The 24,750-nt window shown below is 44.2% G+C and overlaps 1 protein-coding gene across 5 annotated transcripts in view; it reads left to right on the top strand.

Annotated features, from left to right (window-relative positions):
* The first annotated feature begins 597 nt into the window (after positions 1 to 597).
* PRKCQ (protein kinase C theta) overlaps positions 598 to 24,750 on the top strand; it is a 67,331-nt gene continuing 43,178 nt past the window's right edge. For 3 of the 5 annotated variants that reach the window (XM_074869713.1, XM_074869710.1, XM_074869714.1), the window contains exons 1-4: positions 598 to 908; positions 19,797 to 19,951; positions 20,046 to 20,200; positions 21,273 to 21,398. In XM_074869713.1, coding sequence (XP_074725814.1) covers positions 21,281 to 21,398 — 118 coding nt within the window. In that variant the 5' untranslated portion in view covers positions 598 to 908; positions 19,797 to 19,951; positions 20,046 to 20,200; positions 21,273 to 21,280. Of the gene's footprint in view, positions 909 to 3,005; positions 3,259 to 11,793; positions 11,835 to 19,796; positions 19,952 to 20,045; positions 20,201 to 21,272; positions 21,399 to 24,750 lie in introns of those variants that run through there. The other 2 variants (XM_074869711.1, XM_074869712.1) reach the window with 2 other exon arrangements.

Below are 24,750 nucleotides of genomic sequence, written 5' to 3'. Positions count from 1 at the left end.
CTTACAGCCCAGGAGGAAGCCGCAGGACCAGTGGAGCTGAGAAGGTCACCCAGGGGATGTCCCGGGCAAAACCCACCTCTGACACGCTCAGGCCGTGAAAGGGGTGCACCAAACAGGTCCCACTTGGCCTTCTTTTATACAACAACCTGGTCCGAGCTTGGGTCTGCCCAGAAGAGAGATGTTTCAAACACGCACGGCCAAGAATGTAACATGATGGGACAAGATGAACGAGGAAAGACTTCCCTGTCGTCTTCCCCTCTGCACCCCTCGGCAAACCCCCCTCGCTAGCCACAACAACAAGGCTCTGCAGCCTGAAAAAAGAATCAGGTTGTCCGAATTATTTCATTGTTTGGTGAGCATTTCTTTGCAGTCGTGGTTTCCCTGCCTGCAAAAGGGGATTCTGTGTGCCCAGCCCCACAGCAGGGTCCCTTAGAGGACTGGACGCATTTTGGGGGCAAACAGGGGAGGAGGCGAGGGGGGGAGGCGCGGAGCGGGGTGGTGCCGAGGAGGAGGAGGAGGAGGAGGAGGAGGAAGAAGAGGCGGCGAGGGCAGCCCCGGCGGGCGGCCCGGCGTGCGCTTCCCCCGCGGGCGGCGGGGCGGGGGCGGCTGCGACGGGCATCGCTGCGCTGAGCCAAGCCTAGCCGGGCTGAGCTGAGCCGAGCCGGGCTGCATCGGGCGGGGCCCAGGAGAGCCGCGCTGAGCTGGGCTCAAGCCGTGCCAAAGCCGAGGCGAGCTCAGTTGAACCGGGCTGCGCCGAGCCGAGCCGAGCCGAGCTCAGCTGAACCGGGCTGCGCCGAGACGAGCCGAGCCGAGCTCAGCTGAATTGGGCTGTGCCGAGACGAGCTGAGCTGAATTAATCCGAGTCAAGCCGAGCCGAGCCAAACTGCGCGGCGCTGCGCGGGCAGCAGGTACTGCCTGCGGAGCGGTGCGGAGGGCGGCGGGGGATGCGCGGGCAGGGCCGGGCAGGGCATCCCGCTGCGGGGAGATGTGCCGGGGGCTGGTGGGGAGCGGGTGAGACCCCCGGGCGCAGGGTGCGCGGTGCGCGCAGGCGGCGCGCAGGGCGGGAGGGAGGACCTGCACCCAGCGGGGCAGCAGCAGCAGCAAGAAAGTTTGGGGCACTATTTGGTGCTGTTGGGATTTTGTTTTACCTGGGATACTGCTCAGGACGCTCTGTCTGCTTCAGCGATCAGTTCTTGTTCTATTACGGGGTTTTAAAGCTTTCAACTTGACATTGAGCCAAAGATTTTTTTTTTTTTTTTTTTTTTGCCTTAAATAAGAGTTTAAATTACTTTCAGGTTCTACACTTGATGTCTTTTGCGAGTGTTTGTGGTTTCATAATCACATTTTCCTGCCTTTAAAAAAAGTGTTGTTTTCTCCCATGTACCTTCATGCAATACAAAGAAGAGGGAAAAATGAGAAAAACAATGAAACCTGACTGTAACTAAACTCAACACAGTAAACAAACTGGGGAAAATATAGAGGGAAAATACTTTCCCCTGCTAGGTTCTGTGATGTTTTGTAGGTGTTTCTTGGTTACAGCAGTATGTAATAAAACAGCCAGATAGAAGTCTAGTTTTAGAGGCGATATTGTATCTGAGTACCTGGGTATATCATTTTCAGATCGAGTTTGTAATATTCTACAGACGAGCGCAGTGATAAGTTTGAAAGCAAATTTGAGCGGTAGAGAGAAATGAACTGCCTCCATCCCTCCTCCACTGCGTAGTGTTGTGAGCTGCATTTCCTTTTGAAGGAGGGCACTCTAAAACCCAGCCTAGCCGCTCGGTTTTGAGACCTGGGTTATGTTCCTTACATGCACGTTGAATGCTAATGAAGTTAAACTCTTGGGTGTAATGGGATCCTTTTAAATTGTAATTACAATGCAACTAACTAACTTCTCAGCCGTACTTTAATCTCCAGTAGTGTGATACTCTGCAGGGGTGGAAAGCCTTTTACGGGCTCTTTTTTTCATTTCCACTGATGAAACAACAGTAGCAAAGAAAATGACTTCAGCAGCTGAAAGCCACTCAATTGAGTCATGCTAATAGCAGATTATTTAGTAGGGTTACTAGGGCAGGAAGAGATAAAGTTTCACTGAACTTGCTATTAAAAAAAAAAAAAAGGAAAGAAAAAATGGCAGTGGGAGGGAGAAGCAGAAGTATTTGTGGTGAATAGGGCAACATTCTGACTTTTGTATTTGTGAACAGCCAAATCCTTGAGGTCCTGGACTTGTGGTTTTTATATTTCTTTCTTTTATCCTTCTTTTTGATTGAAGAAAGGACTCCACGTCCCAGTTGAGGCCACCAGACATTTTTAAGTTTCAGGGGAGTGTGCTTTAGGAGCTGAGTCGAGGGACCAGCAAGGAGCACGTGCTCCAGGGAGGTTCCTGTCCCACCTGGCTGCAGTGGAGCAGGGCTGTATTCAGCTGGAGGTACTGGATGGCCTCCGAACACAGCTGCTCTCCTGGAGCTCACAGACCCGCCGAGCTGCTGTTGGCTGAATGCCTGACGTCAGAGTTGAATCTGGATCCCGGTGTGGCCTCTGGGTTGTTGCCTCTGTCTCTTTTTTTGTGTCTGGGCTGGACATGAGACATTGAGATCCACCAGCCTTCACTTGCCAAAGCTCCATGAGCCATACTGAACCCCTCATTTTCCTCACATAACTTTTTGGTCAACCCCTGTGAGGACACATGATGAATGAAGCAAGTAATGCTCAGCCTGTGCAGAGGTTTCTGATTTGAAAGACTCCCTGCTTTAAGATGATGCCACAGCTGCACTGGCATAGGCAATGCAGAGTTTAGTTAGACTTTATCCCCACTTCTGCGTGTCCTTTGGGATGTTTTTCAAAGCCCTGTCAAAGATTCAGATCCCCCTTCTCAACGTTCATCCTTCATCTCAGCAGCCCCCCAGTGCCCAGGCTGTTTGTGTAATCACACTGCTACACTGGGTAGAACTTTTCATTTTTTTTCACACCAAGGAGAGCAATGAGCAGAGGGTTGTTACACTGCCAGGGTGGAGCTAACTATTTTTATTTTTTTTTCCTGCCTCAAGTCTGTTTCCTTTCAAAGAAAGTCACTCAGTTGACTCTCAGATCTTCTCACGGATGCAGTGTGTGCCTCACCATCACGTCAGAGGTGGAGGGACTCAAAGGAAAGGCTTAGAGGAAGAGACGAGTAAGGAGGGATGGAGGGAAGGAGAGCCCCATCAGCTTAGCTTCCCAGCATGACGAGTTTTTATTTTTCCTCCTTGGGATCTGTTCCAGGTTAGTCTCTGTATATCCTCCCACTTTGTTCTGGAGAAGGTAATATGGTGCATCTAACTTCTGATGGCAACTTTTTTGTTTTTCTTATTGTCTGGGTTTAATTGCAGAGAGCTCTGTAGCAGCCTAGGAAGGAGGTGGAGTACTAACCACCTTCCAGAGCTTTGTCAGGAGGGCTGCTCTATAGGAGCTGCTCTTGGCTTTTTATGTGTATGTTTGTGGATCTAAGTCAAAACACTTGGCTGCAAATTCTGCTGTTGCTTCACATTCTGCTGAAGCCAGGATTGGTGTAAGCAGAGTGTTGTTCTTTGCCTAAGCTTTGAAAAAGTGATTCTCAAAAACAGAAAGAAAGAGAAAGTCAATACAGTAGTATAAACATCCAAAACCTGTATGTGTGAAATCATCTATAGGACTAACCAGCCCTTGATCCTGTAATCACAGGTACCTACAGCTCTGTGTGGATGCACAGTTCCCTCGCAGGGTTACTCAGCTGCTATCTGCCTGTTCTCCTGTAGAAATATTCACTGGATCATGTTCGTGGTTGGCATCAGACGGCAGTCTGTGTTAGCCTGCAAGCTCACCGTGACTGTTTCCATTCCGTGGTGGTGGTCTCTGTTTGCCTGCACTTGCATCCTAACCAGAGCAACTGACTCCTGGTTGTAGGCCTGTCTGGGAGGAAAACATTGGCAAAGGCAGCATAAACTACAAACCCTTCTCTGTAGCCAATTGCAAAGTGCTTTTTGTATCGTTGCTTGTTTGTGTTAATTTTGTGATTTATCAGGCCTGTTGGAGATTTTTAATTTGTTACCACCAGCCAGATCACTTCCAGCTGTAGAGATAACATTTATTAAATTTGATGATATGTATGGAACAAACCCAGATTGTTTTTCAAATTACACACAGCTGTTTTAGCAATGGGTAATTCCTCTGATTTGTATCGTACCTTGTAGCAACACCATTGCTATGGGGCAGAATTGTGCCATCCCATTTTAGGATATTTTTAGTTCCGCCTATGTGTAAGAATACTTTCCTGTGTTTGCTCCTTTTGGGCAGAAATGCTGAATGAAGGAAGTGTATGGTTGTATAGGATGTACCCAGGGCAGGATGAAAAGCAAACGGTGCAGCTTTCACGTAACCGTACCTTGTCTCTCTCACCACGGTGTCATGTGTGTGGTGTGGATGTAGGGTTCAGTTATCTCTCAGGTGAATTTCTTGATATTCATCTGAGATGTAAAGATCCATGAGATCTACCAATGATAAGCTCTACATAACATTTTTCTGGTTTTTGTGAATGGTCATTTCCACATCACATTTGACCTGTTTTGGGCTAGATTACTTCTCAGTAATCAGCTGCCTTGATTATTATGTCTTTTAATTTGCTTGGCATTCATTCAAAAGATGTGATCATTGTCAAGTACAAATGTCCCACTCATCTCCAGGAGATACAACAGTAGAGTCAGCATATGCATAGGACATACCAACTAAAAGACAGAAAAGCTTCCAGCTGATAAACAAGTGAGAACAGGGACGTTATGAATCTTGTGGCCATCTTGTGTATCATACTCAGTCTGATTCTGTTGCTCCTCTGACTTCTGTACGTCTGCTGAACTTGCTATTTCATTGGGGAAGCGAAGGGAGTCTTAATGCTGAGACCATTTCAGGACATCCTCACTCTGCCAGGTCACCGGGGAGAGAAGGGCTGATGAATACAGCTCATGATGTGAGCACTTTGTGCTGTGTCCTCTGCAATGCTTTTCCTCCATGGCCAAGTATTTTAACCTACAGGTGTTTGACTGGCACTCTGTCATTAAGCTGTTGAGGACTTGACCTGCATGTCAATCTGCACCTGGCTATAAACCAGGGATAAAACCTCCACGCTTTGGACAAAGATTATGGAGAAAGTAGCTCTGAACTGCCTGGGAGGTGCTTGCGGACAAAAAGAGGCATCTCAGCCAGCAGAACAGTGTGAAAAACCTCAGGATATCCTCAAACCAGGCCATGAACTTCACTGAGCAGTGTTACTAGGGCTGTGTGTAGACTTCAAATGAAACAGACCAGAAAAGATCATTCTGCCCCATTCTGTTGCCCCAGGCCAGGGCACTATTTCCCTTCCAATCAGGAGATGACACCACTTCTCCAGGAGCAAAAGAGACTCTTTATGGAGAAACTGTATCTTTCACAGCATAATTTTTTGATTTGCATCTCATCAGTAATGCCTGATGAATACCTGAGTTTAGGAAAAGAAAAAAGCACTGCATCTGATTACAAACTAGAAAAACAGAAAAAGCAATTATAAGAAGTGTCTTCTTTTTTTTCATGAGAAATACCTATTAGATTATGGAAGTATTGCTGCATTGAAATAATCTCCTAGCATAGACAAGGCACCTACAATGATGAAAAATTCAGACAGTTTTCATCAAGGATTGCCCGACTATGAACAGTTAAAGGAAAGAATTTGATGTGACATCAAAGAGAGGTGCCTGTAGAACATCTTCCATGATATGCAAAGGAATTCAAAAGTGGCAATAAAAACCTTTCTGTACTTAGCATGTTATATTTATCAGCAGACATGACAGTAGGAGGACTGTCTCCATAATCAACCACTGCCCTGACCAGGACCTGAGGATGAGATAGTTCATGAATGCATAAAAAAATTTGATTCTAAGGAGTTTACAATATACGTAAGAATGAGTTATAGCAAAGGTAGCAAAAGCATGGTACATATGGAAGTAGAAATGGTTAAAGAAGGAGGTGGACCGAAGGAGGAAGTCTTGTGACCTTGGGTGTTGCAAGATCACAGCTCTTTGTGGGCATAGTGATATGTTCCCACATAAGGTGTTAGAAGAGCCGGGTCTAAGTTGGAAGCTTCAGGGTCACAGATTTAGTTGGGTTTAGAGGACAAGAGAAATAAAGGTGTTTTCCTTTCCAAAACACAGAAAATACTCGAGTTTTTTTAGTTCTTTACTGAAAATATTTTGGTCCACCAAAAAAACCGTTTTGATTCTGAATGCTGTTATTGTGTGTCATAGGAATTTAGTTAGAGATGGCATGCACTTTTCCATTCATTTGATTTCCTGGAACTTCTAAGATGCACCATGACCCCTTTATGTGGTGCAGAAAGCTGTTGGCTCCATCCCCAGTGTCCCTGGCAATAATGTTCATGGAAGATGGGGTCCTGTGGATAAACCTGGTTGACAGAAAGAATAAGGATATGAGGGAACCTTATCTATAGTTTCCATGAGTTATTATGATAGGTTTGGTGAATCAAAACATTTCAGACTTTGCACCTCAGTTTGCTAGAGCAAAAAAACATAACTTCTCTTCAGAATTTTTTTTGTTTTAGTTGAAAAAGTGGTTCTGTATCAAATATGTTTGACAGAATTTTCTATGGCAACAAAAACCACCAACTCACCACCTGCTGCTCATGGAGGGTTTTATGACTTAGAAAAGCAGGAAGACAAGGTTTAAAACTGGTTTGAAAAGGTTGTTCCAGGTACTGGTGACAACATGGGAGATGATGTGAGCATACCTGCAGAAGTGGATCACTGAGTGGAGGAGGTAGGATAGACCTCAGACTCATCATGACAGCAATCTGGGGCAGGAAAAACCCTGTGTGGACAGCCTGAGAAGAAGGCATTGGTTACAGCGAGGTGGGTAGAAGATAGATAGGTATATGGTGAGAGGTGGGTGTGGGGCTGGGGGTGGCTCGTACATGCCTCCCTTCTGCAGAATGATAAAGGTTTAAGTTAGAGATTCACCTGTGTTTAGGTCTAGCACGTTGTACAGAAGTGCTCTTTGGTTTTCTTGAAGCTTTGGCTCTTTCCTTGGCTTTGTTAGAATCATTCCTGGGCATGAGAATTCATGCTTACACACCTCACCAAAACAGCTAAGACAAGAGCATCCTTGTTCCTTGTAAGAAAGAAAGAGATGCCTTCAGAAAATGTTCCTGGGACAGAGTAAGCTGATTACCTCCTGTTAGGGTGATATTGAGGCATAAGACCTTTCTGCCTGTTGCTTCTTCATGGAAAGAAGGCCTGATAGCCCTAGAACCAGAGCAGACCCACTCAGACTCTGCAATAATGCAAGCTTGACTTTTCCTCAAACTCCCACCTTGTGGGCAATATGGAGCCACTCTTTACTTTCAGGGTGGAAGGTGAGGTCTCTAGAGATCCAGATGAACTTAGTGAACCCAAATGTTCACCTTATATAGCACAAACCAAGTCCCAGTCCAAACTAAAGCAGTGAAGCCCAGTAATATTCCCCCAGTGATATTTCTTTTCCTTGATGGGCCATCTTTGGTGTTAAACAAAGGATTGGGACCTGCCGCCTACTCTTTCCTGCTGGGCAGGATGCAGAGCTCTACCTGATAGCTGGTGTGAGCCACTGCATGTGCTCCTGAGAGCAAGCGTGTCCCGTTCTTCATTGTGTGTCTGGAGTTACTGGCTATGCTAACAAAATGACAGGGCTGAGCACTGTGCTGCAGTCAGCAAGACCATTTAAGTGTCAGCACAGTCCCAGGTCTGGTTGTGGCCTGTCTTGCAGGCACACCTTGAGCAATAGCGTCTGATAGAGACTGTTCCCAGCAGACAGGATGGATGAGGATCTTTCAAGGAAGGGAGATATACCTAAGGACTTTTGCTTTTGGGACCAGAGAGGGTATCTTGGTCCACTCAATGTGTGTCCATGCACTCCTGATCCCAACAGTATTGGCTTCCCTTCACAAGATCAAACTGCCTAGTTTGGGTTCAGTAGGACCTCTGTGACCATCACAAGGCAGAGAGGAGATACGCCCTTGCCCTTAGGAAGGGATGTAGCCAGAAAGAGGTAATGAGCCTAATGAATTGTCCTTGCATGCTGCATATAACAAGTTTTGGACCGCAGCAGAGAAGGTGAGAAGAAATGGCTCTCCTTGGTCACCAGCATGGACCTGCTCCTCACTGCTATGTCTGGGCGAAGTGTTGTAGACTAAACCACAGCCCTATAAAAAGTCATCTATGAGAGCATAGACTCCTCTGGACTCCTCTGTTTCTTACCTTGATAAGTATGAGGCGTCTGAAAGATCCAGTAACAGTACAGCAGACAACTTACAATCCAAATAATAGGTCTAAGTCAAACACAGATTCCTCTTCCATTGTCACTCTTGGATATTTCATTGCAGAGCAGCCACCCACACAGGCCAGGAAGTGCAATTCCTCCCTTCTATGTCATTGTACCACATGTTTTCTGGAAAAGCAAATAAACCCAGTCCGTCCCAATAAGCAGAAGGGCTGTCGCACCACTGTAAATGCACGCATTTGCTGAGAGTGTGGATTTAATGTAGCTCATCTCGGGGACGCAGGGATCAAGGGTGAAAGAGGATGTATTCTCAAAGCAGGCTGGCTGTAGGGCTTTGGCTGACTCGTTGTTTTGTGAAGTTATTCTGGTGTTTTGTGGGAGAAGAACCCCTTTAACAAATATACTCATAACTTTGGACTGACAGTAAGGTTTTCCTGAGTTTGGTAGGTGTATACTTTGTCCCTGTCTTTCCTCATTGATGCAGTAACTCAACACTTTTGACCCAGTTCTGTCCTTGGGACCAAACATGCAGCAGCAGTAGCCTCACTGTGAGCTAAATATCTCTGAGAGGCCAAATTTAACCTGCTACTTAAATAAACTGCCCAGGTATGTGGCCTTAATTTTATTGTTTAATTTAAAAAAAAAAAAAAATAAGAGAAATACTGGTGGCAGCAGGATTATTTGCAAACACGTGCATGTAAGGCAGAAGCAACTTTTCTAAAACCTACAGGCTTGTTGCAGCTTTGCCTTGGCACAAATGAAATACTAATTCAGTTTGGTCTTTTAATGACCCCATGGTTTTCTGAAATAGCAGATAACAACATACAGGGATACTCAGGGACACCACAATCAGTGATAGGATGGCTGTCACATTAACGAAGATGCCAAGTTTTGGGGTGATCTAGCGCTGTAAATCCCCATGAACCTTGCTTCGGACTTCTGCAAGTGCATCAGGAGCAGAAACTTAAGTTCTATTTTGTTTCAAAACTAAACTTGCGTATGATTAATTTTTCACTTGGATTCAAGCCTTTTCTTTTGAGGAGGTTTTTGATGTGGTCATTTGATTTTGCTGTGGAGTTTCTATGTGCTGGTGAGCCTGCTCCTCTTCTGATGTAAATCAGCAGTACGAGTCAGGAATAGCTGCAGTGGGGGAAGAATCAATCTGAGTGAAAGAGACGGCATTTTGGGCCTGATATGTTGAGAACAGAAAGAGCAGCTGAGGCTTACAGAGATTTGTTCTGGCTTGTGAATGGGATTTAGACAAGGTCGTACCCTACTTATCCACGGAAACCAGAGAGACAAATGCTGATGTGGGAGTCACTGTTCTTTGTCTTGAAGGACTGTGTGCATGTCAAGAGCTGAATTTACCCAGGTTTTCCCCTCCCACCCTTGCAGTAACACTTGCTATTTATGTTTTGATTTGTAACATTGGTGAAATAGTAAAGAACACGCATCCTCCAGCTTCCGTTTTCAGCTCCTCTGTCCCCTCCTCCCCCTCATACAAGGGGAGGGTGTTTGTCAGGGCAACTGCAGACGTTGTTATTAAAAGATTTGAGCAAATTAGATAGAGAAAGTCTCCTGAAAATGGCTCTTGTTTCTCCCTGTGCCCCCTCATCAAAGCAAGGTTGTTCTTTGTAATGTATTTTCTAGAGAAATCGGAAAGGATGGTGCTTTTAGCAAATCTCATCATTAGAAAAAAAAAGCTTATGTCAGTTTTTCCAGTTCCTAGTTATTAGCATTGTTCTGCCTTATTTATAGATCAGATTCAAACCCTGTAGCAAGTTAAATAAAGTTTTCAGTGGGTTTTGGTTCAGAGTCTGTTGCACTTAGGCAAAGCTGTAGACCATCATTATGTCCTCAGCTTATTCATCTCTCTCTGCTCCACATGTGTTAGTTCATTTGGGTTTCGATGAAGAAAAACACCCATAAGCTGATCTCTGAATCTGCTTAACTACTGTCTGGTGAGACACCACGGCTGGGAGCCAGCCCCTCTCATCTCAGAAACCTAAATGCCAGACAGACATCTCCACCTGAACTAGCTGCCTGGTCTCTGTTGGCTGTGGGGAGAAAGAGGCATTTGAGGTCACCAGGCATTTGACCCATTTTAGTCAGCTACATAGGGATAATGGAAATTGAAAACCCAGCAGGTCTCTTTCTTTCTGTCATTTATGAAGAGAGCCTGGGGTGAACAGTCCATATGCAGATGTATATGGAGTAGGTAGTAGAATGAATTTCTAAAGTTAGGTGTCAGGAATCCCAGCCCTATATTGGTTTGTTTAGGCAAAGAGGGGAGGGAAGGGGAGCTCCAGTCTGTCAGGATCAATAGATGGACCCCTATCAATGTGGGAGAGGTGGCCATAAGCTGATTCCTGGGGACTGTAGGCCCTTCTGGGCAGAGGATCCCAGTAGTAGAAGCATCACCAGCTACAGCCCCATCTGCTCATGGACTGGTATGAATTGAATGAGCTTTGGACCACAGTACTGATGTGAGCCTCTGAATTCAATCATTTCAGGGAATGCCATATGTGCTTGCTGAAGTCCTAGCAGACACCAATATGCCTCTTCATGGTACAGCTCCCACTTGCACAGCCCCTCTGAAAAATCAGGCTCTGCAGTTCTACAGTAGACAACATCTATGCTATCACCTCAGAAAAAGAGACCTTCTTCCTTTTGGGAGTGGTGAGGAAGGGGTGGTAACTGATTACAGCCTTTGTCATCTCTAGAGCAAAGCACCGCCTTGATTTCTTTGGTCTATCCTTCCTTTTCTGATCATAGTTAAAAGGGACCTCATTTGTCCAAAATAAACAGTCATCTGTTGCATCTTTGCAAATGCTGCTATGGCTCAAAAATTGTGTATGTGACACAATTTTTGAGCTAGTCCCTGTTTGGGATTTTGTGAGTGCACCAGGACTACCTGAACTATTGCACCTGGATATCTGAGTGCATAACTGAGCTTTTTTTTTCTGGCCAGTGGTGTGTGCAGGAGGGACAGGCATCTTTCTTGCACACTGTGCTGCTTAGCTGAGCTAGGAGAGTGGTGCTGAGGTGAACCCTTCATGGTTCCTGGGGATCATGATCCACAGTAGTAACGACATAGGTAGTATAAGATGGACTGAACATTTGTTTGCTTTATGCGAGGCTCTGTGCTACCTCCTGAGCTTAGGGGACAGCATGAAGTAATTAGTAGAGAAAACAGTGTAAGTTCTGGGGAGGAGGAAGGCAGATATTGTCTGCATGGTCATGATTTAGCTCTTCACACAGTATGAAGCTGAATCCATGGAGGTTTGCTTAAGCAACCAGGCGGTGACATAAAAAAAAAAAAAAAAAAAAAACGCCTCCAAAAAACCCTCAAAAATGGAGTCTCAGCATTTTGACCTAAAATTAATTTTGATTGTGTTTTGTATTTCATTCTTCCACCCACTCTGTGTCCTATGTCCCCCCAGTCAGGGAGATAACTAATAGCAGAAGCGCAGAAAGAAGCTGGTGAACAAATGACTTCTCAGAGAGTTGGTGTGAGCTAAATGGTAAGTGGGATGTAAAGAAATGAAGTGATAGAGATGGAAGGTCTCTCAGGAACCCACCTGAGGCTCTGATACTAAGAATAGGACACTAAACTATAAGGACACCAAACACAAAAAGGAAGCCTACAGAGGGTGGAAGTAAGGACAGATAACTTGGGAGGAATACAGAGAAATTGTCTGAGCAGCCAGGGATCAGGTTAGGAAGGCCAAAGCCCTGACAGAATAAAATCTGGCCAGGGACGTCAAGGGCAACAAGAAAATCTTCTATAGATACGTCGGTGATAAAAGAAAGACTAGAGAAAATGTGGGCCCTCTTCAGAAGGAAATAGGAGACCTGTTTACGCGGGATGTGGAGAAAGCTGAGGTACTCAATGACTTTTTTTGCTTCAGTCTTCACCAGCAAGGGCTCCAGGCACACTGCCCAAGGTGCAGAAGGCAAAGGCAGGGACTGGGAGAATGAAGAACTGCCCAGTGTAGGAGAAGATCAGGTTTGAGACCATCTAAGGAACCTGAAGGTGCACAAGTCCATGGGACCTGATGAGATGCATCCGTGGGTCCTGAGGGAACTGGCAGATGAAGTGGCTAAGCACTATCCATCATAGTTGAGAAGTCCTGGCAGCCCAGTGAAGTTCCCACTGACTGGAAAAGGGGAAACATAACCCTCATTTTTAAATAGTGAAAAAAAGAAGACCCAGAGAACTACAGGCCAGTCAGTCTCACCTCTGTGCCCGGCAAGATCATGGAGCAGATCCTCCTGGAAATTATGCTAGGGTACATGGAAAATAAGGAGGTGATTTGTGACAGCCAACATGGCTTCACTAAGGGCAAATCATGCCTGACAAATCTGTTGGCCTTCTATGATGGAGTTACAGCACTGGTGGACAAGGGAAGAGCAACTGACATCATCTACCTGGAAAAAGCATTTGACACTGTCCCGCATGACACCCTTGTCTCTAAATTGGAGAGACATGGATTTGATGGATGGACCACTCGGTAGATAAGGAATTGGCTGGATGGTCTCACTCAAAGAGTTGTGGTCAACAGCTCGATGTCCAAGTGCAAGCAGTGACGAGTGGCGTCCTCATGGGTTGGTGTTGGGACTGGTGCTGTTTAACATCTTTTTTGGAGACATCGACATGGGATTGAGCGCACCCTCAGCAAGTTTGCCAACACCACCAAGCTGCGTGGTGCGGTCGACATGCTGGAGGGAAGGGATGTGCCATCCAGAGGGACCTGGACAGGCTGGAGAGGTGGGCCCGTGCAAACCTCATGAAGTTCAATAAGACCAAGTTCAAGGTCCTGCACATGGGTTGGGGCAATCCCAAGGTGGACTCCAGTTACAATCTGAAGCTCCTCTGTGACAAATTCGACCATGTTTTTGAGGAGTATGTAGTAACACCAAGCACAAAGAAGCTTCGTTCCTGACAGATGGCTAGACAGATACATCAAGGATGATGTAGACATAGTCTGCCAGGAGGCAGAGGGATGAGCAAAATGCTCTTTTCCAGCCCAACATTTCCGTGATTCTGGGCCCAAATACCTTTAGCAGATTTCCAGATTAACTAAATACATGAAATATCTGTACTGCTGAAGAAGGTTAACCATAGGCATGAAACTATGCCTGCAGAAGGAAGGATGTTAATATGTCCCATTATGGTCCTTCCCCCATCCTTGGCACTTTTTTTTTTTTTAAGTGAAAGAAAGTAAAAAATAGGTGCAGATGCTGGCACTGGCAGGAAGTTCAGTGCATTAACAATCAACTTGGTCGCTAATTACAAGATGGTGGAGTATTTGAGGCAAAGTCCATCTGTGTAATTTTAAAAAACCTCACACCTAAACAAAAAAAATATAACAAGAAGTCTGTGCACTAGTGCCAAAATCTTACAGAAATACAGGAACTGCTGGGCTAACGAACAAGAGGCTAAAGGAAAGGAGATATTGTAGCTACATCTCAGTTAAAGATATTTTTATTTCCTTTGTTACATTGAAAAACTCTTTGAAAACATTTTGGGTGCACTGTTTGAAAAACTGGGTGCTGTTGCTTCAAGTTTGTCCTGTGTTTTTTAGAAGGCAACTAAAACCTGAAAAGAGAAGTCAGTATTAAAAATTGAAAATAAATACAATAGGGATAATTATTTTGAAAATATTTCATTTCAATTTGTGTGGCCCAAGTGTTGCACAAATGGAGTGATACAGGAAATTGAATTAACCAGAAGCTCTCTGGGAAAATAATAAAGCAAAACTAACAAGTTGCTTTTAATAATCTGAATACAAAGGGAAAAAAGTGCACAAAAAATAAAAGATTTACAAAGGTGAGTAAACAGAATAGTTCTGCATGTTTCAGGTGGGACAGATGAGGGTGCAAATTTGCTTTATTTCAGGACCACACATGACAAATATTCATTAAATATGAAGAAAAAAAGGGTTATGATGTAGTTTCAGGGACAGGACCTGGAGGGGTTTATTCCCAGCAGAGATTCGGTGAGTCTGCTCTGCTTCTCTTTCCAGTTTGCAGAAACAAGGGGTTTAGCTTTCAAAATTTTTTCTCTCCAGAGGGAGGTAAATTCGCATTGTTTACTGGAAAACCAAAGGTATATCTGAAAGATTCTTGTTTTGATGAGAGAATCTGAAAGATTCTTGTTTTTGATGAGCTCCTTGTATATGAGCAAATCAAGAAGTGTCGAGACACATCCCTGGGCACTGGACCCTCTTTCCATTTCTAGAGCAACTTTTAGAGCAGATTGCCCTGGACAAGCAGGACGTGTGGCGTCCCCACCCAGCTGTATTTCACTGTATTTTCAAACTATCATAACTGTTAGACATGAATGCATCTGCTCCCAGATCAAACCCTACAGTCTGGGTCCTTTTCACTAGACATCAGAACATCAGCAGTAGGACTTACCTGATTTTGGCCATCTTTGGGGTAAGTGCAATCATAGTGGGGAAATAGCAATTCTAGGATGGGATTGGTTTAACCTATTTTTGATGTCTTCTTCAGGATGGGGTAATGCACACCCTACAAGTACTTATATCTCTTTACTGGATATGACAGGCACTGGGATGATAACTCCTATATGTGCTGCAGTTGTCTGCATATATTCATGTGAATCCACCCTTAATCTCTTCACCGACAGTGAGGCCACAATTTCCCAGGCCCTTTATCCCAAGCAAAGTGCAGTTGCTGCATACCATCCCCCATGTCATCACTCCTGCTTAGTGCAGGCCCCCACATCCCTGTCAGGTCAGTTGAATCAGGGAATGGGATGCAGCTGCAAACTGGCTTGTCAGGTAAAGAAAAGAAGAAGGGTTGTTTTTTTCTGTTCCCTGATCCCATGCCATACACAGACACCAGACTCCTGGAAGAGGTTGGAAACCTGCAATCTGAGATGGAGTGGAAAGCTGAACCGTGTCTTTGGACATAGCCTGCATTTAGGTCAGCTTAAAGCAATTGTTATATGGAGACCTAAGGATAGTAAAGCACAAATTCCCTGGTTTTAAGACCCAGCTATAGGTGTATCTGCTAGAATGGTTGTAGATCCCATCCTAGAGTCCATGGATGGATGCAATGAACACTGGCATTCCCAGCAGCAATTTTCTGCAGTTTCCTCAGTGGGATGAATAGTGATCCTTTCACAGCTGAAGATTTGTCCACCTGTGTTAACTCCACTGTAGCTAAATCACTTAAAAGATCTGAAAATAGACCCGAGGCTCCGGTCTTGTCTTGCGCACAACAAATGCAGCAGGAAGAAACCCCGTGAACTCAGCAGAGTCCAAACAGCCGTGTTTGTAGGCTATATATAGGAGAGCAGGTCCTGTTACCAATACACGCAACTTGCTCTAAATACATCATCACAAGATGGCCCAGAGACTTTTAAAGAGAAATGCCCATTCCTGTGCCTGCCATTGGCCCAGAAAAGTCTGAAATCTTCATTTTCACATGGCAGAAAAAATGCTTTGCCTTATTCTGCTGTGTCTGCACGTGATGGGAAAGAAGAGTTTGTGTGGAGAGCATCACGTATGTTTTGAAATCAAGTCATTCCGTGAAGTTTTGGGAGGCTCTTTAGTTGCATGGATTCTGGTATTGTATCAATCCCATCAGAGACTGCTGGTCCTGCCTTTCTTCACCCTGTCCCTCCACTACCTTTGCGAGATGCTGCAGATGGGGTGGTTGACTATGAAGACAGGGAAAATTAAATGGCCATGCAAATTCCCCTCCTTTTCCTCCCCCTCCTCTGATCCACATTCTTGTAAAAGGAAAGTGTGAGAAATGTTGGGTGTTCTGAACTTCTTCCTTTATGAACAGGCTGGTTTGATCTCCACTGAAATAATGGGCAATACGGGCACCCAAAATGAGTCATTCAAGGAGTTATTTAGCTACCTGTTGCCTGCTGGGTCTGTGGGATATGAGGAGTCAGAGGGCAGAGACAGGGACTCCAGTGCTTGCTGCTGGTATTCGGTATTGCTCTTGAAATCTGCAGAAAGATCCTGAGGTGTGTTGAGTCATGCTCATGTGCAGGTCTCTACCAGCTATATAAACAGGTCTTTGCAGGGTCAGGACCTGCCTTTTTGGCTGGGTGATGCCTTTCAGGGGGTGAAGGAAAGTTCATACCCTTCAGCTATAACTCCTGGTTCCTTTCTTGGTGATGCTGATCCTCATATTATGAACTCATTTTGCATGCACAGTTTTGCCTCAAAAAGGGGAGAGCTGGAAATATTCCCTCTGACCTCTAGAAAATGAGAGTTTAATGACATTGGGAAAGCAGCATCCAGAAATACTTCCCTTCTCCTCTCAGTTGGCCCCCATTCAGTAAATTGCCATCTTTACTTCATCATGCATGCATCCATTTTCTTTCAGCAAAACACGAAGCATAAATCCCACTAAAGGCAGATGTCCTCAATGCAGTTCTTTGTTGACTATGAGCAGGAACTCATTTCTTCCTATCTCCTTAACCACAACTGATTAAGGATATTAAGGAGTTTATTACTTCCTAATATCATCTGGGAATGATTTACATATGTTGTATTATTCTCCGGTGTGGGCAAAGCTCCCCTGTGCCATCAGAGCAGGGTACAGTATTGCTGAACCACAATTACACTGTATTTAGTGTTTATTGGAGGAGAGTTTGCAGGTGGCCCATTACAGAAAGATGCATTTCATCTTAGTTTTCAGATACCTTATAGTATCCTTTCCACTGGGAAATTAAGCCGACGCTCTCCATATCCATTGCAGCTGCTTCTAGTGTTAAATTAAACTGGTGCTATTACAGTGAGCCATTGCTGGAGCTGAGTTGTGTTGTTCCTTAATTGTTTATGGCTGTGGATGTGAGCCAAGTAGCAGTCCTGTAGTGGCAAATGCTGGAGATATGACCTGGAAAACAGATGTTTGGGCCAAAGCCAAGGTGGTTTCAGGAAAGACAGTGAGAGAGAAGCGGGAAACCAGTTATCTGTCTGATTTATTGGACAGGGTGAAGAAATTCACCCCGGGGCAGAGTGCTCACACGAGGCTGGTACAACAGTAAACTCTGATTTTTAACTAGCTTTTAGCCATCCTTTACAAGGCTTCTGTGGGCAGCTGTTGATTTGCTAGTGCTAACACTAGTTTTTGCCAAACCTGCATGCTTTGCAGCTGTGTAGAAAATTCTCACCTGTTTGCTGGTGGCTGCAGAATCTCTCACGCAATAGACTGGTTTATGTGAAGTCCCAGCATAAGTCTTTTAGATCTGATACAATGCAGGGGATTTTTTGAAATGTAATGGCTTGAGGAATCTGATGAAAACCAGATCTCTACAGTGGAGGTGCTCTGTGTGAACAGAACATCCCCGGGCATTCCCCTTTGCTCTCAAAGGAGAGAAATGGGCTCATCACATGCAAACAGAGGGGTCTAAAATGGGTCCAGCCCATGATCTGAGGATGCCAGTATCTCTCTGTTCCTCTCTCAGGAGCCCAGGTAACTGCCTCACGTGGAGATACAGATGCTGTAGACATCCAGGATCAGGCGAGATCTGTCCCACCCATATCTTCACAGAATCACAGGCTGGTTGAGGTTGGAAGGGACCTCTGGAGGTCACCTTGTCCAACTCTCCTGCTCAAGCAGGGGCACCTGGAACTGGTTGCTCAGGACCACATCCAGACAGTTTTTTAATATCTCCAAGGATGGAAACTCCACAACCTTTCTGGGAAACCTGTTCGTGAAGTGCTTGATTACACAGAGCCAAAATGAAGTATTGCACTGGAGAGGAGGGAGGGGGTATCCAACATTTAAAACTAAGAAAAGTTTTAAATGTCACTGTTCAGGGGGCAGATCCACAGATCTTGTAGAACATCCCACCAGTGATTTTTGGAGCATGATGCGAGTATGTAGCAGGACGAGATGATTTCACAGTTTTAACTATGATATAACCTTATTGATTTCATGGAAATGTGATGAATGCCAGGCTCAAACTTTTAGCCCTAATTTTATTTCTTTAGTACTTGAGCCAATAATGTTACTACATTTTAGTGCTGAGGAGTCATCAAAAATCCTTTGGCTTCCTTTAGCAACACTCGTGTTCTTAGATGCCCAACGTGTTGAATAGTAATTGTGGCTAGCTGAGTTTTTAAAGGTGACTTTTGAAAGACCTGGTAAGGGAGTGCTTACAGCCCTCCCTGCACTCCCTCCTGCTCCAATCCATGGAACAATAGGTTCTTAAAGCCAAGGATGTGGGAATCGGGGATTTGGAAGAGGATATAGAATCTCCTCTTGCCCAGCAGTCACCAGAAGTATTAGTGGAGTATGGCAGAGGCAGAGAGAATACATCTCCATTCACACAAAGAGGCATGGTGCAGATGTTTTGACTGTTGGCCTTAGTCTTTGGCTCGTTAGCTTTCCACATTGATGCTACATTTCACAGACAAAACATGCAACTACTTGAATTTCCCTTCTGCTGCCAGAGACCCTTTGATTTGTTGTTTCTTTTGTCTTAGACTAAGTAGGCTTATTTTTTGTAACAAAGGAAATGGCTAAATAATTGCATCAAATGGGGGGAAAATATACATACACATAATTCTTCCTGTTAAATTTATTTTTCTCTGTCTTTCTTGTTAAATAGATTTTTTTCCTACTTAATTTGATCAGACTTCTCTGCTTCTGTCAGCCAGGGCAGAAATTTTAGCCTTTTTGTGCCATGGACCACTCATAAACGATTCTCTGGACTATTGTGCAGTGCCACAAATGCCCCTCCTTACAGAGCTACCCACGCTTGAATATCTAAATGCAAGCGGCTTTCCAGATCAAGTTCATCAGGCACTTGCTAATGTGTTTCTGAAACACCATTCAAAGAGATGCTGCCCTTGTCTAGAGGAGAACAGGATTCTCCTAATCTCCTGCATCCAGCCCCAGGTGGTGCTTTGCTTTTCCCACTAGCTTCTGTAAAATTGCAAAAGTGCTAATGTTTTCCCAGTTGAGGGCAAAGCCACACGCAGAGGTCCTTGGACAGTCTTCAGAGGAGGCCTGATAGCTGCTGGTGGTCCATGATCTGTGCATTCATAGGGATACACAATAGACATGAGTCACAGGAATATTTTCTTTCTTTCTGTCCTGTCCTGTCTCCCCAGAAACCTAATGGTTTTCTTCTCTTTTAAGCACAGTATCCGAGAGGGTTTATGAGTCTTTGCTGTTTTCCTGAAAACTCAGCCTGGTTGTTAGCTAACCTACCCAGGAGTGGAAATGGGAATCTTCCTATGCTGTCCATTGTATAGATTGGCCTTATATAGGGTAACAAATGTAGGGAAACCTTCTGAGAGGCCTACCCTGCCAAAATCTCTATCAGAGAATAGCTGCAGTTGGCTGCAAGGGCCATCTGTTTGCCAAAATGTCAGAAAGTGTCACAGTGTGAATGTTCAGTACTTGTGAATATTCAGTCCAGAATAACTGGTGTTTCAGTCCCAGTGCTAACTGTGGCTGTTTGTCTTCATTTTATAAAACAGGAAGAAGGAGAATATCTCACCCTATTGAGGACACAAGCAAAACAACAACCTGCTGCGACCTGGCCATGCACTAACAGAAAGTTGTTCTGAGTTTTACAGTCGCCCTAGACATTTGCACAGGGAGCTGATGGAAACTCATCACTCCACACTGCTGGGTAAGAGAGAAGACACTCAAGCAAAGAGCTACATCTTTGATTTCTCAAGTTTTCCTCTCTTCTTGATGGTCTTGCCTCCTGTCTCCTTGAACAGAGAGTCCAAGTTTTAAAACCAGCCCAACCAGAGGAGCAGTTATCCTCATTCTTTCAGCTGAGAAAATCCTTTCCATGTTATCCACAACTGTGATGAAAAGAGAAGCCCGTCTTGCCAGAGACTGAACTTGTCTGTCAGGAAAACACCATTTACAGGTAAGAAAATGCCATTCCCAGCAAATAATCTGGATCTTCTTCTGTGTGAGGCTAGAGAAGCTGCCCTTTGGGTAGAGCATTTTATGCGTAAAAAGAAAAAGAGACAGGTTGCATCCCACACCACAGGTCATTCAACTTTTTGTTGTTGTAGTTGAACAATATATTGTTGTCAATATATTTGACAGGTAACAGCTGGTGATAGGACTCTCTTAACTTTGGTGGTCCAAGACACAGGCATCTGCAGCTGAGTTCAAAGTGCCTCTTGCTGCCCATTGACTAGAAGGGAAGCCAGGAATGACAAGCTGCAGCAGTTAATAATTTCTGGTTTCATTAAATCTTCTCTATGGAAGCTCTGAAAGGCCATACAGAGAAGACCAACCCAAAGGCTTTGTTGTGTTTCCTGGCATCTTGATTTTATATGTTTCTGTATGCAGCTGCTTAAAATTATCCTGAGATCCACTTTTTTGTTTTTGCTCCACTCTACACAGTGTGGTTCATATGAGCTGAATTTGCTCTTTATAGCTTCACTTATGAATATGGGTCAGCACCCTGGCAGTTGAATACCCAAGATAATTTCCATGCTGTATATAAATAGTAGACAGTTATTTCACAGTTTCATGTTCAGCTTGCAGGCTTCCAACAGCCCTGTATTCCCGAAACCCTTTCTATTCTCGCAGCACTCGGGTTCTTGAACGTGTGACTCAACATAAATTATAGCAGAGGTTATCCCAGCCAAGAAAGTCCTGATTTGGCTTCTGTGTATTGTTGTTCTCATTCCTGATGGTTGGCATCTAGTCACTAGTACTCAAAGCTGCTGTTGCAGGTCTTTCTAGCCCTGCGACGAGTTCAGCCACACGGTTAAGCTGACAGCTGAGTTATGCTACCTTACGCACATCAAGTCGCAGTCGGTCAGTCCATCATCTTGCTAGACAGTGGAGGAAGTCTGAGAGTGTCCAGTTGGATGGATAACTAACGGCCAGCGTACCACTGCCCGACGGAGATAAGAGTCTGGTTAAAACCAAGGGAATTTTTAGACTCTTCCCAAATATCGCCTGTCTTTTGTTTGACACAGGACTTGTCATGTCTCCTTTTCTGCGTATTGGTTTATCCAACTATGACAGTGGCCCTTACCTGCCATCCCAAGGGGAGGTGATTAACCCTTACTGTGCCGTAATGGTTAAAGAAGCCGTGGAGTCAGGTAAGTGGGGAGTTGTTAAAGATGCATGTGAACTTTTATAAAACATATGTGTGCCTTAACTGTGTCATTTCTGGTGTATAGGGAGCACATTGGTAAATCTTTAGAAGGGTTTGTGAAGTGCTTTTTGTGTCTCAGCACAGTGCAAGTTTGGGTTTGCCATGGCCTGCAAGGCAATCTGATTTTAAGATGGTTCCCAACAAACCTGTGTCTTCAATTTGAGGTTATTATCAACTGAATTACAGGTCCTAGCATGTGGCAAAGCAGATGAGCTGAGCTGTATTTGGTTTCACTTTTCTATGAGAAGTTGCTGGTTTGTCAGTGGGACTCCAGAGAGATGAAATCTGGGTGTCCTAGAAATAATCCTGGGAGGGCTGTCTTTGTTTATCACATTTCTTTGAGGAACTGACAGGTCCAGCAACTTTTATCATTTAAAAAAACTAGCTCTCAAACAGCCTCAGCCTTTGCAGACAGAGTTAATTTCTCTGCATAATTGCTGTAAAATGTTTCAAAGTGAAACCTCCCGCTAAGCTGTTTTCTGTGTCTGGATATATGGATTGTTGCACAGTTTTCCGGATTGAACAACGCTGATGAATCCTCATTGGAAAAACATTTCTTATATGTCTTGTGCATAAAAATAGTCCCAGTGAGAAGATGGAAGGTTCTTCAGTTCTGCTTTTTAAGAATAATGAAGATCAAAACCTTCAGTGTTAGGGAATTCCTCATATTGGCTGTTATTAATGTTAAATCTTTGATAAATTCCTAACTTGACTGCTGTGATTCTTTAAAAAATTAAATTAACTCAGAAATCCCTTTTATACCTTGAGAATCCCCATGACACTAATCCCCATAGGATGTTAAAGTGGTTTAAAAAAAGAAATTTTAGAATTTTAAAATGATTCCATATTTTACTGGCAGTTTTGTTTGTTTGTTTCTTTACTTGTTTGTTTAAGAGTCAGCATTTATCACATTGAACTTTAGCTTGGTTTAAATGATACTTTAAATGATTATGGAAGATGTGATGACTGGTAAATACAAAAGGAAAGAAAATACTGCATTGTGGCGTACTGATGTTTCTTTCCCACGCTGCATGAGAAGATATCCCTAAGATCTCACTTTTCACTGAAAATATGTCCTATTTTAGCTCCGTATGGGGCTTGGCTGTTTGCTTTAATGAGGCCTTTGAAAGCCATAACTCAAATTGAAGTCTCTGTCAGTTCAAAAGTGAATAAAATCAATTCAGTCAGAACAGACCTATATTTATTTGTCTTACACAGAGCTGAAAGCATTTTCTGGCATCTAACAAACACAAATGTACTAAGGGATATAATTTTTGTGTTCCTGAGAGTAAATAATTAATAATAATAATAATACTTCTACCAACAAGAAATAAAAAAGTATGTTTGGGGAAGCATTTCTCCATTAGTGAGGATTGAATATAGGAAAAATTATGACCTTCTATTAGAAGATATGTTTGCTAGGGTGTAATTGCACTCGTCTAGCCATTGCTCAGAGCATGGTGGGGCAACCAGGGGGACTCCTCGTCATGCCAGTGATAGCAGCAGGAACCTCCTGAGATTAATTTATCTCAGACTCCCCTCTTAGGGTGGGTTGAACCACCCTTGGGTGGTGTTAATCTGCTGCTGATGGAGGGTGTCTAAATGTGTAGATGGCTAACTTTACCTTAAGGTGACTAAGCCAAGATGAGGCCATGGTGGGATCCATCTCCCCTATAATTCTAGTCTTCTGCAAGGATATTGATATCTGAGCAAATCAGCTACCCTTGCGTTATAGCAGAGGGGAACAAACAGGGATTTCTGTGGTGGGATTCATCTCATCTTGAGGAAGACATCCATAATGGGTCTGATGAATCACACCCTAGAAAAGCCCAGCGCTCTCCGCTGACTCCAAGGGCAGTTTAGACAGTCCACTCAGAGGGACATGTCTGACATTCAGTGAGATGAGCCCGACTCTAAATGCCAGAAATGCTTTCAACATGACTATCCCGAGGAGTTGTCATGCTCAAACAGGTTTAGAGAAGGCAACAGGCAAACGAAGGTCTCAGGACAAACATTAGCTGATTATATTTGAGATAGCTGCAACCCTGCTCTATGATTTTTTTGATCATAGTTTGCTCTCTGGCTCCTTGGTTCCACAAAGCACTTGCGACTCAGTGGTAATGGGATTCAAAAAAATGTTATATTGGTGCCCTGATATGCAAATTTTGGCTAAAGAGGCATGTCCAAGGAGCAGGAATGGATCAGCTGCACAGCTGGTAAGAGACGCAAACAATCCAGCCTTGTGCTCTGATACATGGCCATTAAGATTTCTTCAGGGCAAATGATTGCTATATAGCGATGAGTGCAGAATGCCGGGCAGGACGTGCCTAAACCCAGAGCTGAATCTGGGATAGATCCAGTCCCAAATCCCTGAAGACTCTGTGCTCAAACGGGCTTGGTAGGTGACTCTGTTCTGACTTTTGCAGTGCCCTGTTATGGATCAGATATATACCATGTGTAGCATTACCAAAGCGTGAGGAGTTTTGGGGGGAGGTTGTTCATTCGTTTGTTTGTTTTTGCAAACAGAGCAGTGGTAGATGATAAATGTGTTTGATTCCCCAAAAAAGGGAGTTTGAGTCTGACTTTGGGTTCGTGCCAAAGGCTGTCCCTTGTCAGCTGTGATGAATAGGTCATTGGGATAGAGGTCCCCAGGGCTCTGGGAGTAATGCACATCATCTGTGGACACAGGGATGTCACAACAAGGCCACCCTAAAGAATTTCAGAAGCCCAGGAAAGATCTTGGCCAGCCTTTTTGTTTTTTCCACTTGTTCATTTTGTAAAAGGGATCCTGGTATTTTATGGTATAATCTTTTTTAAAAAAAAAAAAAAAAAAAAAAAAAACAAAACAAGAACACCTCCTTGTAGTTAGAAGTGTAATAGCAATTTGTTACTGATGACAAACCATTTCAGAGATTATAGGTGCCTCTGAGGTATAAAAAAATCTGCCCTTTAAAAATGGTTTCTGCCTTCACAAGCTACCCGGCCCGGTGCCATTTTACCACCTGTCTTGGTGACATTTGCTTCGTGAAAGATCCTGCTCTGTGTTTGAACTCAGCAAGCCTCCAGGAAAAGTGCTCCCAGCTACAGTGGAAGCTACTGCCCGAGAAAGACAGATGCTATTTTATTTTTCAGGAACCCAGGGTTAGATTAATCCCTGGCAGAATTCCACAGACGTCAGCGGGGATGCGCCGGGGGTGACTGTCTGATCCCATATATTGGCCAGTTCGTTCACATTCCAGGGTTTGTTTATTTAAGCCGTATGTTTTGGAGTGCAATGCAAACGAAAGCACTTGTTT

This window comes from Strix uralensis, chromosome 5 (genome assembly GCF_047716275.1).
Source record: "Strix uralensis isolate ZFMK-TIS-50842 chromosome 5, bStrUra1, whole genome shotgun sequence".
NCBI lineage: Eukaryota > Metazoa > Chordata > Aves > Strigiformes > Strigidae > Strix > Strix uralensis.
The sequence above is the reverse complement of the archived record's forward strand: the minus strand, read 5'-3'. Positions and strand labels throughout refer to the sequence as shown.